This window comes from Eleutherodactylus coqui, chromosome 1, assembly GCF_035609145.1.
Source record: "Eleutherodactylus coqui strain aEleCoq1 chromosome 1, aEleCoq1.hap1, whole genome shotgun sequence".
NCBI lineage: Eukaryota > Metazoa > Chordata > Amphibia > Anura > Eleutherodactylidae > Eleutherodactylus > Eleutherodactylus coqui.
In genome coordinates, this window is record NC_089837.1 from 352,477,901 (window position 1) to 352,495,892 (window position 17,992).

General features: G+C 41.5%; 1 protein-coding gene across 1 annotated transcript in view; it reads right to left on the reverse strand.

Annotated features, from left to right (window-relative positions):
• The window catches only part of ANKFY1 (ankyrin repeat and FYVE domain containing 1), a 53,498-nt gene that overhangs the window by 14,721 nt on the left and 20,785 nt on the right, over nucleotides 1-17,992 (reverse strand). The window contains exons 9-18 of the mRNA XM_066576989.1: nucleotides 17,053-17,121; nucleotides 15,455-15,654; nucleotides 12,370-12,467; nucleotides 10,036-10,261; nucleotides 9,791-9,889; nucleotides 8,572-8,725; nucleotides 6,016-6,184; nucleotides 4,710-4,828; nucleotides 2,466-2,622; nucleotides 2,062-2,262 (exon numbers count right to left, since the gene is read on the reverse strand). Of these exons, the coding sequence (XP_066433086.1) occupies nucleotides 2,062-2,262; nucleotides 2,466-2,622; nucleotides 4,710-4,828; nucleotides 6,016-6,184; nucleotides 8,572-8,725; nucleotides 9,791-9,889; nucleotides 10,036-10,261; nucleotides 12,370-12,467; nucleotides 15,455-15,654; nucleotides 17,053-17,121 (1,492 nt within the window). The remainder of the gene's footprint in view (nucleotides 1-2,061; nucleotides 2,263-2,465; nucleotides 2,623-4,709; nucleotides 4,829-6,015; nucleotides 6,185-8,571; nucleotides 8,726-9,790; nucleotides 9,890-10,035; nucleotides 10,262-12,369; nucleotides 12,468-15,454; nucleotides 15,655-17,052; nucleotides 17,122-17,992) is intronic.

The window sequence follows — 17,992 nt, forward strand, 5'->3', positions numbered from 1 at the left end:
ATAGACTGGATATGTCTTTCACTGTCCCTGCCTCACCACCACTACTGGCCGTGGACTATGTAAAATTACTGCAGACTGTTTCACTCTGGACAGGATGACAGCGGTGATGTAAGAGGCAACGCAGAGCCAGGAAAGAATTTTGCGCAAGCCTGCTGTAACACTTAGCTGGCTGCGTATGAATTAGGACAACTACCCCCAGCAGAGACGCAGTACAGTCAGGACGGTCACAGGCAGCCCAAATAGATTTTTTTCCCCAAATTTTTTTGGAAAAGCCCACTGCCTATATAGACTGGATATGTCTTTCACTGTCCCTGCCTCACCACCACTACTGGCCGTGAACTATGTAAAATTACTGCAGGACGCAATGCTCTGGACGCAATGCTTTGCATGGCCGATATACAAAAAAAAAAAAAAAAGTGCAACACTGCAAAAAGCAGCCTCAACAGTACTGCACACGGTCAGATGTGGCCCTAAGAAGGACCGTTGGGGTTCTTGAAGCCTAAAATCAATCCTAACATTCTCCCTATAGCAGCTCCGGCATCAGCAGCACTTTCCCTGATCTCTGTCAGAATGCATCTGTGGCGAGCCGCGGGAGGGGCCGATTTATATACTCGGGTGACACCTGATCTCGCCAGCCACTCACTGCAGGGGGGTGGTATAGGGCTTGAACGTCGCAGGGGGAAGTTGTAATGCCTTCCCTGTCTTTCTATTGGCCAGAAAAGCGCGCTAACGTCTCAGAGATGAAAGTGAAAGTAACTCGAACATCCGTGGTGCTCGCCTCTAGTAACGAGCATCTCGAACACGCTAATACTCGAACGAGCATCAAGCTCGGACGAGTACGTTCGCTCATCTCTAAAAGAGACCATAGCATCCAAGTTAATGGCCAAGTTGCAATCAAACATCTTATTACTGATGACCCAAGTGTAACATCTTCTCTAGCTGCTTCTTTATTATAATATCAGATAAAGAATACCCACGCAAATATGTAATCCTTAGGATAAAAGTCTGATCAGTGAGTTTCTCACTGCTGATACCCCCACCAATCCTAAGAACAGCAGCCCCTTGTTCTCCTCTCTGCACCCCCTCCAGTGTGGAGGAGATTGAATGCAGCAGCAGTTGCGCATGTGCAGTGCTGCTACATTACATTCGAAGTTCGGATCTATCCCATTAAGCCCGAGGAAGAACCTTGAGAGGTTCGAAAACTCACTATAACATCATGTATTTTTGTTGGCCATTGAAAGGCATCATATCTACAAGATTACTTGGTTTCTCTTGCTGGGAACAATCACATTTTGCTCTACTAGCTAGCATGGTACCAAACTTTTTTCTTTTTGCCATCAGCCCTAATGAAATGAAATTCAACCTCCTCCTCACTGCAGGGGATGCGGTGAGGACAAGGAGCCACTGTTCTCAGGATTGGTGGTGGGGTGGTGGTGGTTGGGGGGGGAAAATCGCCACTGAGACATCCACCAATCTGAATTTATCTCCTATTCATAAGGATAAGTAATAAGTCAATTTTGTTAAAACCGCTTTGAAAATAAATCTACAATTAGAAAATAAAAATCAGATTAGAAGGAATTAAAAATCTCTAGTATCTGCAATTTGTTAGTCAAGAAGAAAATCTAGCTGATATATTCCCTTTAAAAGGTTTGTGCCAAGACTAGAAGTTATTCCAGGCTAAAAGGATAACCATCCAATTGGGGGAGGATAGACCACGGAAACCATAACTAATCACAAGAACGGAGGTCCTGAAGGTTCCTGGATGAATAGAGCTGCAGTTGAGCATGTGTGCATTGCCGCTTGAACTCCAGCAGTTTCACTGAAACTAATGAAGCAGCGGCACATGTTTAATTGCTCCATTCATTTGGGGGCCTTCAGGACTCCTCTCATCATAGGTAGAGATCCCAGCAGTTGGATCCCACCCATTAGTTAACTCCTATCCCATGGATAACTTCTAAGCTTAGCACAACCCCTCTAAAATCCTTCATGGAACCTAATAATGCGTCTGTAGCACAATAACTATCCCCTTATTTTCTTTCACTGTATAACCCCTTTTATTACCTGCTCAGCTGCTCCTGGTTCCCGCTTTAATATGGCCTCCGCAGCTTTGTTGTTTTTGAATGTCATGGCACATGCAAAAGGTGTCATACCCTGTCTGTCCCTCACATTTAGCCTGATCTCGGGGTGCGAGATCAATAATTGAATAATTACACGGTGCTGATTGCTGATGGCAACATGCATTGGAGTTCGTCCTTCTGCATCCTGTAATAATAGAAAGGTAGGGACTTAATATTGCAATGGCGAAAAGGTCAAATCACAATTTTTGCTCTAACTTTAATCAAAATTAATTTATTGATCAAAGCAATAATATTAGGCATGTTGGACAAAAGACTATTGGTTTACCGTGCAACTTCCACTGACTGCTGATTGTGTATAACAACAGCAACTCACGTTATTGATCATACCTGTGCATTCACATTGGCACCAAACTCCAAAAGGCACTGAACAACTTCCTCTAATCCCCAACTTGCTGCCAAGTGCAGAGGTGTCTGTCCATCTCTGGCTTCCTCTTCCCCTTCTCCATTTGGTCCTGGTTTTCTTGGACTGTTTACATCACAGCCACTGAAAGAGAACAAGAATGTGGTGGCAATTAACTCACTTGCTTATATACAAATTCATGATGGATAATCTAGATGAAAGACAATAGAGTAAAGCTACATTTACACGCAACAATTATCGCTGAAAATTCGTTCAAACGATGGTTTTCGAGCGATAATCATTGATGGAAATGCTTCCATCTTTCACTCTTCGGCTGAACAATGATTTTTAGGGGAGCATAAAATCCATCGTTCTCCACGGGATAATCCAGATCACATACTGGGATTTGCAAACAGCTACTGGAGGTTCATTGCATGCAAATGAAGCTGATAAAGTGCTAATGGACATTAGTGCCCATTAGTACTTTATGCAAAATGATCGCTGGAACTGTCAATCTTTCAATCCTTTGAAAGATTGTCTTTACGTGTAAAGGAGCCTTAACTCAACAGAATGACTTCCTAGTCTGCCATCCCGATCAGCAGTTTACAAATGGGATTACTGCTAAACATGTTTTTTTTTTTTCAAATCGGCATTTTCATCTCCTGGAAATTTACGTTTAGAAAGCCCCTTTTCATAAACCTTATTAAGAAATGTTGTATTATAGAGGGGAGTTCTCCATTCAGGACCCTAATTTATTAGGCAGAGTGGTAACAGAAAAGGTTTTTGGCTCTGGAGAACTTGGTACGGTACACCTGTGCGCTCCATGGATAACACACTTATTTCAGTGTACAGCTTGTAACGCTTCAAATTACTTGCGGTGCAGATCTTGGAGTTAGTACCAAGATCTGCAGATTATAGTTGATCGCTGAGATCATTCTAATATAAGGGCCCAGAGTGCACATTATTAACAATTCAGACCCTATGAAGAGGTCCTGTCACTTTTCTGTAAACACTAATTAGATGCTCACACCTTCATATAACGTTTTATTCCCCCTGATTCAATATCTGAGAACTAGAGGCCCTGTTACATGGAATGAATGTCGGGTCCTGAAGCATCTTGACAGCTGTCCCTGTAATCACCACTCTGCCTTTACACAGGAACGATGATCGCATAATGAATGGAGGTGGAGCAAGAAGGGGATTGTTCTGACCCATCCGCCTCCATTCACAGTAAACAGACAGATTCATAGATGAAGGACTGCCTGTTTAGGCCGAACAATGCAACGCCAGACCAAAAATGATTTTGTCTGCATGAAAGATCAGATCAGCGATAATTTAATGATTGCCGATTGTTCTTATGACTGAGGGCTCTTTCCCACGAGTGCACATCGGCCGGCCATTTTCACGGCTGGCCAAGATGCGCTGTGATCTGATGCATTGGATTCCAATGCATCAGATCACGTGGGCGTATTCCTCAGACGTAAAAAACGCCCGGCCAAGCCAATATAGCGCCAGGCGTTTTTAAGACGGGCCCAAAAGATAGTCCTTGAACTATCTTTTGGGCCAGAATACGTCGGCCGATGCATGGGCTCCTGCTAAACTTCCTCCCTCTGTTCTTCTCCTCCTCCCTTCCCCCGTGCAGGCTTACCTCTCGTCCCTCCACACTCGTTCTATGCAATGGGAGGGGGCAGAACGTGGGCGCAGCTAAGCACCAGTCCGCCCCGCCTCCTCCTATTGATGGCTATGAGCAAGGGGTGGGACTTGGGCAGAGCTAAGCACCCACCCCCTCTACGACCCTTGTCCATAGCCCTCAATGGGAGGAGGGGCGGAGCTAAGTGACAGTCCGCCCCGGCCCCCTCCCAGTGCACAGAACGAGCAGGGAGGAACGAGAGGTGAGCCTGTGATGGGGAGGGAGGGGAAATGGGTAATGGCCTGGTGAGCTCAGCACATTTGTGCCGGCCTCACCATGCCATATGAACGGGTGCACAAATGTTTGATTTGTGCGCTCGGTCACCAGTTTTTTTCTCCCTCAACGTAGCGTATATCGGCCAGCCGTGAAAACGGCGGCCGATATGCCCTCGTGGGAATAAAGCCTAAGTAAAATTAAAACTACTCAAATATAATTTTACACTTTTTACAGACTGTGAATATACAAAGAAAGACAATAAAACAATGAGTGCAAGAACAGTGTAAGCAGTGTACTAAAGTAATAAACAACACAATAATCTAACCTGCGTATAAGGAAGCAAGCAACCTGCTCTTTGTTCTCGTCGATGGCTCTATGTAGAAGAGTCTGTAGACAACCACTTGGACCTGACCCCCAAAATGTTGCATCGCATCCATGTCTTACCTAAGGCAGGAAAAATAATGACATTTGTTACACATTACTGTAAGCACACTGTGCTACTAGGGCACTTCTAGCATATGTACATGCTGCAGCGTATATATTGGGAAAGAGAGCGAGGGAGGGTGGATAAAAACCCTTTCCAAAAAGCAAAATGTACACTTATTGCGGAGGTTGTCTGGGAATAGACATTCCTTTTTCATAATAAAGGGTGATTGTTCTCAGTGAGAGAAGCCATGTAATCTTGTAGATATGATACCTTTTAATGGCTAACAAAAATGCATGATGTTGTAGCGAGCTTTTGGGTCTTCTATCAACCCTTCATAAGGCTAAAATGAAACTGGTTTGGATGGGGTATAATATATATATATATTATATATAAAAATATACAAATGCAGAGAGTACACCCCTCTTGACTGAAATACAAATGTTCACACACAGAAATTTTAGACTGTTTTGCATTCAAAACTTAAAACACCAGACAAACTGAGCTGATAGATAAATACTTAATCACTCCACTAAGCTCAGAAATGTGACAGTTTTATGATGCATCTTATCTCTCCTCTAACATGCACATGGAAGGAGATGCAGCACCACATTCTTACAAGTCAAGTTCTGAATTTTTATGAAATTAAAAAAAAAAAAAAAAAAAAAATGATGGGAAGAGGACATTCCTCTTGACTTCCTTCAGACCTTTCATATTTTCCACTTATGCAAGAATCCCAGGGCGAGGTTCGTTCCATTCTTGAGGGTATCAAGCATGGCCATAAATTTGTACTCCCAAATTCTTCTGTGATGCTGTGACTTGAAATTGCCCTTCAGTAGGATAACTCATCTGCTCTTTTCATAATAGAAATGGTATTGTAATCCATAAAGAAATACTGTAAAACCTCTTTGAAACAACCACACAAAATTGTACTGAAGAGCTTTCTTATGTATGGTGGGTTGCGGGTGTATGAAAAGAATATGGCCAGCATGCCTAATATGTGGTGGAACTGAAAATCTGTAACATGAAGTCTATCATCTTTGTTACTAGTTAGCAAACAGAAACTTGAAGTTTTGGCCATGCTAGTCATATGAACGGTTTAGGTCACCCAGAAAAATAGTGACCTAGGATAAAAAATATTTTATTGCTCAACTCAACTAAATTAAAATGCCAAAAATAAACAATTTTGAGGAACTGAATTATTTACCAATGTTGATGCAATATCCTCCAGTTCATTTTCCAATGCAATCCACAGTGGAGGGTTTCCTTGTTCATCCGTAACGGACATGTCCGCCCCCCGTGTGCAAATAGCATCAACCACTAAAGGAAGCTGGTTTTTAATGGCTAGCTGAAGTGCAGTTTCACCATCTTGGGTCCTAAAATGAAAACATGTAATAAGAATCATCTGTGGATCAGTTACTGTTGTTTTCAGTATCTGCTACTGAAATACAAGTACACATTTACTTTTTTGTGACTTTGTGTCATTATTTTCACGTTACCAAAGTGTTTGATAATCTCCCAGATCAAAATGTAGCAAATGTAAAAGGAGTAATATGACCCGATTCATAAAAGATCACATAAGTTATAAACTAGTGAGTAACAGACTAGGCCAGTGTGTCCTAAACTCCAGTCCTCATGACCATCCCTAACAGGCCATAATGTCAATGTCTGAGGTGCTAGGAATTCCATCACCTATGCAATACTATGGAAATCCTGAAAACAGGACCTGTTAGAGGGTCACGAGGACTGACGTTTAGGAAACACAAGACTAGGCAAACTTTAAAGGGCTTATCTAACTTGTCTAAAGCGCTGCAGAATAAGTTTGAACTATACAAATAAAGATGATTATTATTAATAAAGTTTTTAAAGTTCATAGTCTGTCATCAATAATTGATCGGTGGGGGCTGCCGATGAGCTGATTGAAGGGGCCACGCCACTCATAGGAGCAGTACAGCCTCTTCAATGTTTACATCAGAGCATGATCATGGTCGTACACAGAGCCCCGTATTATTCCTATCAGGCATTCTGAGTATTATAGTCTTGTCCCATTCACTTCAGTGGGACAAATATGTAGCATTCAGAATGACTGATATAAATTATACAGGGTGAGGACAAACCGATTCCTGCTTGGAAGCAAAAATTTAAGAGGCTGCAGTACTTGCCTGGGCACCACGGCCCCTGCGCAGCAGACCCCCACCTATCAGACACTGATGCTCTATCCTGAGGATAGGCCATCAATTTTAAAAGGTTTGAAAAAACCCCTTTCAGACTGACGGGATAACACCAACAAGATACAATATAAAGATAATCAGGACTATGCTCTGAATCATGTGGCAAGCAATAATAAAACTAACCTGCTCTACGGGCTCTGCAGAAACATCTCGTACTCATCATTTGCAAGGTGGGACGACCCACATTACACATGACACTGACAGCCTTGAACGGGTTAGAGGGCTTGGGGTCCCAAACCTATCCCACTATTGCTAAGTGGCCAAGATAGCGCAGCTTCCTGTGTTATATTCTACAACAGAAATCCCCCTCTGGGTTTATCTGGAGACTTCCAATGTATCCGTCTTTACCTGTCAACTCCCTCTTATGGGTCCCTTCGGCACTTCAGGCATCACCTCAAAGCCTACTAATGCATCATTCTCTACAAATATAGGATACGGTTACATTTGCTGGCAAGCTTAATTCCTACCAATTTCCTCTCCAATCTCTCCACCAACTTTTCTCCTTTCCGGCAATGAAAATTTTAGATACACACAAATTAAACTTCTGTTATCTCCATATTCAAAGGGCCTAATTTCTCTTATTTACTCCTCATCAAACAGTGTTGCCCATCATACTTCTCCCAGCTATGTAAACATATGGGAAGTGGACCCAACTGGTATGCAGGATAGGGCAGCCAAAGATGATGCATGGAATATACTGTAATTTCATCTTGATACATTAACACTAAAATAGTGGAATCCACATCTGCTGATATATGGTACTCACACAAATATCTCCATTGTTCCTTGCTATCCAGCCAGTTGTTTTAGGTTTTAGATACATGTGTGGTGGACCTGCCATATATATTACACTTGTGGTGATGTTTATCCGGCCTGCCCTGCACCGTATTTCACACCCTTCTCAGTCAAGACCTGTGGGGAAGCCCTACTGCACTACAAATCCTCGAGCTTTCCTCCAGCAGAGTCTTACTAGTGGCCAAACAAATAATAGCTCATGCCTGGAAGAAACTACATATTCCATATTCAGAGTTCCTTACCGGATAAGAGAACATCATGAGTAATGAACAGCTCTAGTATCCTCTCCTATACTTAGCCTAAGTTTTTCAAGTTCTGGTGCCCGTGGATAGCTCATGTAGGTTTGTCAGTTGCCAGCCTTTAACATGGACAACTATACAATGCAGCAGGATACCCGCCTCTTCCATTCCCTTTTTTCTCCTCTGCTTTCTCTCCAATATCTTTAATCTCTTATAATTTGATATTTTATCTTAAATTAGCCACACATAAGACCTACTGTGTCTTTATTTTTGAAGTCTGTGTTTATACAACATTGATATTGGTTAAGTTTCACAATTGCACAATTTGCTAAAAATTCAAGTAAAAAACATGACAGTACATCGAAAATGCATGAAGACAAGAGCGAGATATTGGACAAAATAAAGCAGCATGAAGCCTAAATAATGTGTCGCTATTACTATCATCAATTGTACTCCATGAGCAATTCAATTACTAGCCAATATTAAAGTTAACCTTACCTGATATTTATATCGGCTTGGTGTTCCAGTAGGAAGAGAGCACTCTTACTGTCTTGTCTCCGTATTGCCATGTGCAGCAGGGTCTGTCCATCTGACATGGTGTCATTGATTGAGGCGCCTGATCCAAGCAATTGTGCAGCAATGACATGCATACCTATAAGTAGCACCAGGATTGTTAGAGTTGCCAATAAATAATGATTGAGTAAACCTTTTACTTAGTACTTTATCCCCTAAAGGCCAATTTACACGCAACGATTATCTCTCAAAATTCGTTCAATCGACCGGAAAGGTGAATTTAAAATCCATCGTGCAGCCGCAGAGAGATCAAGTATCTCTCAACAGACCGCATGCTCTATTTTCCACGGGAGTCAGAAGATTACATTGTATTCTGCTGGCAGCCTGAGGAGAACAATGCAGCTTGTGTACAGCTGGGGGTGATTTGTCACACCATGGGCTCTGCAAACAGCTCCCGGAGGCCCTGGATGCAAATGATGATAAAGTGTTAATGGACATTAGCGTCAATTAACACTTTATGCAAAAGATAGCTAAAACTTTCAATCGTTTGAAAGATTATTTTTGCGTGTAAATGGGCCTTTAGTGACCAAGTCTGTTTACACCTTCATGACCAAGTGATTTTTTAGTTTTCTTCACAAATCACATTACAGGTGCCATAACTTTTAAATTTTTCCATTGACGTTGCCGTATTAGGGCTTGTTTGTTGCAGGACAAATTATATTTTTTATAATTGCAGAATTTTTAGGTACATATAATGAATGCACTGTACAACTTTCATAAATTTTTTTTAGGGACATTTGGGGGGGTGGGGGTGGAAATGTTGCCATTTTTTTCTTTGGGTTTCATTTTTCCGGGGATATTAAGTTTATATGTTTTGCTACTTTTGTACACAAAGAGCAATTAAAAAAAAAAAATTTTTTTAAAGATGTAATTTTGTGTTGTCGCATTCCAAGAGCCATAGCACTGCTGTGATCAGAGCCAACTCTAGATTGCGAAAGTTAGCAATCAAAAACAGCTGATAACGACCAGGTATGGACCGGACTCCGACTCCCGAGCCTGTTGCATACATACTTCAGGACCACAGGATGTTTATAGTCATCCAGTGGTCCTAAAGTGGCTTAAGGTTAAAGGACATTAAATTGCATTTCCAGGTATCATGCTGTGCCTCCCCAGGCGACAGATCATCTTTAATCCCATCTCTTACCTGTCCATAAAGCCAGTGCTAATACAGTTTGTTCTCTTGAGTCCTTCAGGCTGAAGTCGGGAATGATTTGAAGATTATTTGTTGCATGCAGAGCATTGGCTTTAAGGAAAAACAAAGAAAAATTATCTATACATAATAATGCACAGCAATGAAAACAGGAAAACCATGCTAATAATAAGTTTGAAAAATGGAACATTGCATACTGAAACGCACTTCTCATGCTCACCATAAGGGGGAGCTCTCACCTTTCTGTTCTAATATGACAGTCACAACATCTGGATGGTTGTAGGCTATTGCCATATGCAGTGGCGTTTGTAAATAAGTGCTGGAGGATGGACTGGTAGGTGGAGATCCTTTAGGAACAGGGATGGATTCTTCTGTCTGTAAATTTGGATTAGCTCCTTGCTGTAATAGCTCTGTAGTAAGGCTGGGAAGCCCATGTCGACAAGCTGTGTGTAACGGTGTCTCCCCCTAGGATGAGAACAGCATAACCATGAATTACGGCTCTGCTCATATTTCACTCAGCATATAAATCAGCTTAAAGATAAAAAAAAAAAATAGTTAATCCTGCCACCGGAATGAAGAAAACCTCAACACAATCCCAGCAGTGCCTATAAGTCAGTAGGGTCCGTTATACCACAGGGTCTGGCACAGTCATGGGGCTATTCCAAATAAGACACAAGTTCCGTATTTATGCTGCCTGCAATATGCGGTTATGCTAAAAAAATACAGCAATTAACTAACATTTCATCAATAACTATCAAAATAAAGACTATTTGACCACTGCATGTCACTATAGCTGGCTATACACGGACACAGGTCAGCCAAACCTGCCAGTTTCGGCAAGACTGTGGACTATCTATTGTGTATTGGGGTGTTTGGACTCCCCTAATGGAAGATGTCACAGGGACAGAAGGGTCGGGCATGCTGGATTTCAACATGCCTTAAAATGATTGTTCTCATTGGAGATAAGTTGCTCCTAGAGGTGTTTGGCAGCAGCTTATTCCCCTCGCTGAAGCTGAGCATACAAGTGTATGGGGAGTTTGGGAGAAATAACTCTCAGCCAAACAAGCATTTGGCCAACAGCCATTTAAAGGTGCATGTCCACCTTAAAGGAAATCTATTATCAATTATAAGCACCATAAACTAAGCGCTCATGCCCACGGCCGTATGCGTAAAATACTGTGGATCTCCCTGCAGCGTTATACCCATTTTGCTGCCATATGTTCCAACGGCTGATACTGCATATGGCACTGTGCTTGCCTGCGTATCACACGGACATGCGCAGTTTGATTTTGATTTTTTTTAAATTCCCTGCTTTGTTTCAAAGCGGGAATGCGTTTGTATCGCATATGGACAGCATATCATACGCAGCCCCAACAAATGTATAAGGCTAACACTGTGTGGTACGCGGAGAAATAGAGCATGCTGCAATTTAGGTCTCTTGCACATAGATATGAAGTGTCCACACGACGGTGTGCATGGATCAATGAAGGTCCATTCACTAACATTGACTCCATTCACGGCGTATCACGGTCATGAGCTCTAAGAGTATGTTTTAACGTAGCGTAAATGTTGAAATTTCATGAAAAATTCCTTAGTATTTCTGCATTCAAAATAAAGTCAAAATCTATTGTTGCAGATTTACTCATAGAACGTACAGCTCTCACCTCTGAAGTCTTTGTGCCGTCAGCGCACCCCTTCACTCGGCAGCCCCTAGTGGGTGCAGCACTGCTGGTTAGATGATGCCACTTGTGTATCACCTGACTCACAAGAAGCCACCGGGTACCAGGTGAAAGGGTGCGCTGACAGCATGAAGACTTCAGAGGTGAGGTGCGGATTTTGACACGGATTCGGAAATGTTGCTGTGAAATTTGCAGTGGAATTTTCCAGTGCGGAAATTCTGCAGCATTTCCTCTAGGTGTAAATGTACCTTTACAGTGCTTATAGTTTAGATTAACAGGAGTGGCTTTTGACACTTACCCAGTCCTCCATTCCTGTGGTGTCCCACAACAAAGTCAGTGCAGTCATAAGAAGCTTGACACTTTTTCAGAAGGCCAAACCCCCGGACTCCTGTAGAGATGATCCTTCTAAAAAGGCTGCGCCCAATCTGACTTTGCCAGAGGACACCGCAGGAATAGAGGACTGGGAGAGAATGACGCAAATCTCCCCAGACCTCACATCACCTAAACTATAAGCTCCATAACTTATATTATAGGTGATTGCAGGTTGCCTTTAAGTTACAAGTCTGAACAAATACATTTTATATGCAATTACTAAATTTACTTAATGACTAACCTAACACTGTCAACATACACAGTGCTATTAAACGAGTGTGAGCAGTTGCTGTTAATTATGTTTTTACTGATAATTGTGGGTTAAAGTTGCAAATTTAGGTGCAGCATGGCAATTCACTGCAAATTGCAAATGCCATCGGCGCTGGTGTAGTAGCACCTATACGTATAAAAGTTACCATAATTAAATGGCACATAAAACTTCTTTCCCAAATACACCTTCAGTTATTGCCATAAACGGCTATGCTAATCTATGCGCAACACGTTTTACAAAACAGAACTTACCCATTTATTTTTATGATTGACTTTAGCCCCATGGGTTGCCAAAAAAAGAGCAGCAGCCTCATTTCCTGCCCCAGCAGCTCTTTGTAACAAGCAGTTACCTAGAAGAAAGGTACATTAAAAAGGCGTTTGAGTAACATTTTTTCAAGTCATGCTAGTCATGCAAAAAAATAATTAACTAACCTATACTCACCTGTACTGGGTTGTCTGCAGCTCCAGCGCCAAATTTCCGTTCTCAGGCTGCAGTCAGCCGGTTTACAAAAGTCACATGCTGCTGCAGCCAATCACGTTCTGTTCGCAGACTGAGACTGCATCTTGTAAACAGACCTGGTGGGGAGACTGCAGTTGCGGCACTGGAGTTGCAGGGACCCAAGTTGGATGGGTATACGTACACCAGTTTATTATTTTTGGGTATGGCCAGCACAAATCAGGAAAAAAAATACTTGGAAAACCCCCTCAGGGAAAAAATATAAAATACAGTACCATTTACACGGAGCGATGATTGATAAAAAAAAATAATGGCTAAAAGGCGATAATCGTGGAGTCTAAATGTGTGCCCATAGTACATGTGTCGCACTGCTAGCTGATCTTTAAATTCAGTGCAACCTAAAATTCGTCCTTCAGTCTTATCAGCAGTTCTCCACGGGTAGTGCTGATAGCATTGTTTCCCGCTGGAGAACAAAGGATCTGAGCGCAGATAAGAGCCCTTGGGCTATTAACTGCATTCAGGGAAGGCTTCATTTGCATACCTAATTGGTCTTAAATAGCTGAGTAGCTACTCAATAGTTTATGCGAAATGATCGCTCAAAGCTGTCTTTGAGCGATCATCGGGCCGTGGAAATGGGCCTTAACACAGGTTCAAATTATGCTTGTAGTATGTTGTGTGAATGGTTATTCATTTGTACAATTATTTCTTGTCAACAAGCTGTTTTTGTCCTAAATTAAAGAGATTTTGAAGGTTACCAATGGTTCTCTCATATACGTTTACAGCATCTCCCATTCTGGACGTCTCACATAATGTATACAGAGAGCCTGCAGCACTCCACTACTAGTGGAGTATACTAAATAGGGGTTTTATTTACCAAACATTTTTTTGATGTTTTGACCCACAAGGTCAAACTGTACTAAAGTTATACTATAGATTACACTAAATCTCCAACTAAAACTGGAGTGCTACAGTGTCTTACGATATGTTGTGTGGAGTCCAGCAACCTGGATCTTGTACTGCGGAGCACTATGAATGTTTCATTACAATCAACTAGATAAAGTAGTTGTGCCGTTTCACTTTTTTTTTATTGTATTCTGGAGGACTTGATACAGCAACTTAAAAAGTTTATCAAGACTGGTTTTAACTTAATACTACCATATCTATTCATGAGTACATACACATACTAAAATAGAGAGCTTTAAATACAGCAATAGGCATTAAAACAAACTTTCAACCCCTCCCCGAAATCCACCATACATGTAAGGTGGATAGGGGACATCAGGGTACTTCTGCATTATGTCTACACTTGGAGCTAGGGGTTGACAGGGGTTAGCTGGGAGGTAACATTGACAGCAGACACCAAGCCACAACAATCTGGAGTAATTGGGTTTCCAGCTATTTAACCATTTAGAGTATGACCAGACGGGGCAGGCAGAGTGCCCACGGCAAATTTGAAATGAAAGATCCACATAAAAAAATGGCACCAATTGATGCAGATTTTGACGAGGAATTCAGTGCAAAAAAGTCACCCTCTCATTTGAAGAGGTGGAGCGTGCAATTAAAATCTGGTGCTATAATTGACAAACTGTGGACTTAAATTCCATCACCGCAGGTGAACTTCCGCAGCTATTTTTTTTCTGTAGGATGTGAATTGAGATTTTTAAAAATCTCATCCACTTTGCTAACTTTAAAAATGCCACTGATTTTATATGTAGAGGATCTGTTGGGAAAATCCGCCATGTTTGGACATACACTTACATGCCCTGACATAGGGCAGGAGCACCTTCTATCCCCTGAATGGCGCCCCTGAGAGTGCCATTAGGTTTCCATGGCCAACATTGTGGAGGTCTCCAGGTTTGCCATGGATGTCTTCCTAATAAGCCCTGCCTGTGGCAGCACCTAATAGAAAGTGATTCAATATACACTATATTACAATACTCAAGTATTGTAACTATCGATGTACAAGTTACTACAAGTCCCTTACGGGCGCAAAAAAACTAAAAGAATACTAAAAAAATACTAACAGTTTAAAAAAATATAAAAAATTTCCCAGTTGTTGCATAGAAAAATAAATTTGGTCATCCGTAAAATTCCCATTTATTAAAATATCACATTTTGACCACAATGTGAATGCTGTTAAGACAAAAATACACAATGACAGTATTTTTGGGTCATCCTATCTCCCAGAAAAAAAAAATTGAACTAAAAGCAATCAAAAAGTCATATATAACCCCAAAATGCAAACAATAGAAACTATAGATCGCCACATAAAAAAACAAGCTCTCACACAACCTCAGACAAAAAATTTAAAAAAAAATATAGGGGTCAGCATATAGCGAGAGAAAGCTATTTTTTTTCTTTACAAAAGGTACATTATCTTATATAGTGCAGCATAAAATATATTCAAAAAATGTATATTGCTACAATCCTACTACATAAAGATTACTTCTTTTTAATGCACTCTGAACACTATAACACCCCAACAAAAAAAAGCTGCAATTGCATGCTTTTTTCCCCCTATTTACCCGACTTGGAAATTTTTTAAATTACTCCAGTAGATTATAAGGTATGTTAAGTGGTAACTTTAAAAAATACAAATTATATTGTTAAAAAGTACCCCTAATGTGGACATGTTTTCAAAAAAAAAAAAAGAAACTAACTTTAGGTGGGGATCAAAAACGATTCAACATGTACTTTTAAAGCTACCTTTCTGTGATAAACCTCCCTGAAACTGCAAAAGAATGTCTGGATAATACAATTAGTTAGGTCTATAGTAAGCAGAGCATCCACAAAGAGAATGATGAAAACCCTTGGAACCAGACGCTTCATTCCGGATCTGACACATTAGCTCTGCAGTGAATACAAACCTCTTGCGTTTACCTGTTACGGTGTCGGTGGCATCCGTGTTGCTGCCACGTTTAATCAGTCGGGCTGCAAAGCTATTTTCATCAAAGGATGTTCCATTTACAACAGGAACGTCATCAAAAGGGTTGACAGACTGGTCAGAGGACACTGTAATATACTGGACAGCAAGCCACAAAGCCGTACTTCCTTCATGATCCTTTAGTTCTAAATCTAATCTAACAGAAAAGTCATTGTGAAAGCCTATCCATTAGTCTGTAACTAGAGATGAGCGAACGTACTCGGATAAGCACTACTCGTCCGAGTAATGTGCTTTATCCGAGTACCTCTCTGCTCGTCCTGAAAGATTCGGGACGCGCTGCGGAGCGGGGAGCTGCAGGGGAGAGCGGGGAGGAACGGAGGGGAGATCTTTCTCTCCTGCCCGCTCTGCCCCGCTCCCCGCTGCGACTCACCTGTCAGCAGCGGAGCGCCCCGAATCTTTCAGGACGAGCGGAGAGATACTCGGATAAAGCACATTACTCGGACGAGTAGTGCTTATCCGAGTACGTTCGCTCATCTCTATCTGTAACCTAACGGACGTTATAACAATGTCATCAAACAGAAAACAGATGATGTATAATCAGCTGCATCACTCAATCAAAAACTACATTACCAACAGCCCTCTGCTGTAGACCACTCATTTGTATCCACCAAGGGCAAGAGTTACCATGCAGAGGTACTATACTATGGACTTCAAAAAAGGTAGGTCTGCAGCTCCAGCCTAAGAGTGGTTTTACATGGAACAATTATTAGTCAAATAGTTGCTCAAGTCACACGGCCAACAGGGTGACGAGCGATAATTAGTCACTCGTCGCTTTATTTCAGCTCTCCTAAAATGTAGTTACTGGTTGCCTGTTTATCGTCTGGTGTAACAGGCAGTTGTTTCTCCTTCCACAACTGGTCAATAACTTTGCAGCGAAGTATGCGCTTTAACGACCGCAAAGTTCAACAAGTGAACAATTATTGCTCTGCGTAAAAGCACAAAAACAACAGTCGTTCATGCGCTAACTCACTAAAGTGACCATTTCCAGTGACTATTCGAACGACAGCTGTCCTACGTAAAGCCACTCTTTCATACGAACTAAAAAAAAAAAATGGATGCTTATACGGTGTGGCAAAACCATGAACTTAAATCATATATAGTACTTGCAAAATGGTATTACTGGTCTACATCTGAGCCATTTCACAGAATAGAACCTGGATTTAGTCTGCAATGAACCAGTTAAGGGTCATTTTACATTTGCTTCCAATCAACAAGACTGGCACTGCTCTACTGTACCGTTACAATGAATCTGCATGCAGTATGAACATTCATACAATGGTTTTTCCCACATACAGAATCATCACTGGCAGCAGCACATACCCCGCTTACACAGGGAGACATGCAGCTGGATTTTTACGGCTGCACAAAAGATGCGATCGGCCGACAAACCAGCATTTGCTCGTTTGTCAGCTGATCATGTGCAGTTTTCAAAGGGTTCAAAGTCCAGCAAATGAGTATTCATACAAACATTTGTGTCCACTTGTTGGCCTATGTAAAAGGACATTAAATAGGATCCTAATCGCTTATTACTTACTGTTTGCACTGCAGCAGCTGGTTAAAGACATACTCATTTCTAGAAAGAATAGCTGTATGTAGAGGAGTCCTGAAAGCAAAAGGGAACAAGAATAATTTGTAAAAATCCATTTAGCTGTTCTTCAGGAGTGAGAAAAGTACTTTTAAATGGATTTTCTGGGACTAACATACGGATAGGTGATCAATAGCTGATAGGCAGGGGTCCTGAGCGGCAGACCTCCCCACCAATCATCTGATTGAAGAGGCTGAGGATAGGTCATTAGTATCTTAGCGTCTGCTGTTAAAGTTACTGTACTTACAGTACAAACTTAAAGAGACTTTGTGGTCCTGGGACAAAATTTGACGTGTGATGGACATATGGAGTAGAATTACTTGGTGCCCGTTATTTATGCCCCTTTGCAGTGAATTCACCAGTTCACAGATCCTACGTCTGTCACCCAAGATGGCCACAAATTTACGGTGCTCTTGGATTGGACAGCATTGTTCATGTGAGTAACTGCATAGTCCTCATGACATTTCCCATTTTGTCCTTGGACAAAAAGGTCACTTTACAATGCACACCCTGTTTCATTCATCATTATGCATTTTCCTGTATACATTTCATTTGGTAACAATGAAAAATACAGAATTTCATACTTCAGATTATTTACGAATAGAGCCAAATGGGGAATTGAAGGGATTCCTCACCAGCAATTAGCTATACTGATCTGCAGTTCTGCCCAGTCTTTATGTCTAATTGTGCATTAAGTACAATAGTCAGTCAGCATAGATATAATGATAATTACCGACTAAGCTCCCAAAATCAAGCACATATAGCTGATGACCCAGCCAGCACATGGTAGCAATATTGGGCTTTTCTGCTAAAATAGGTCTTATGCAGTATAACATTCCATGTACTGCACTAGCTGAAGTTAAGCTACTAAACATAATACATACATTTA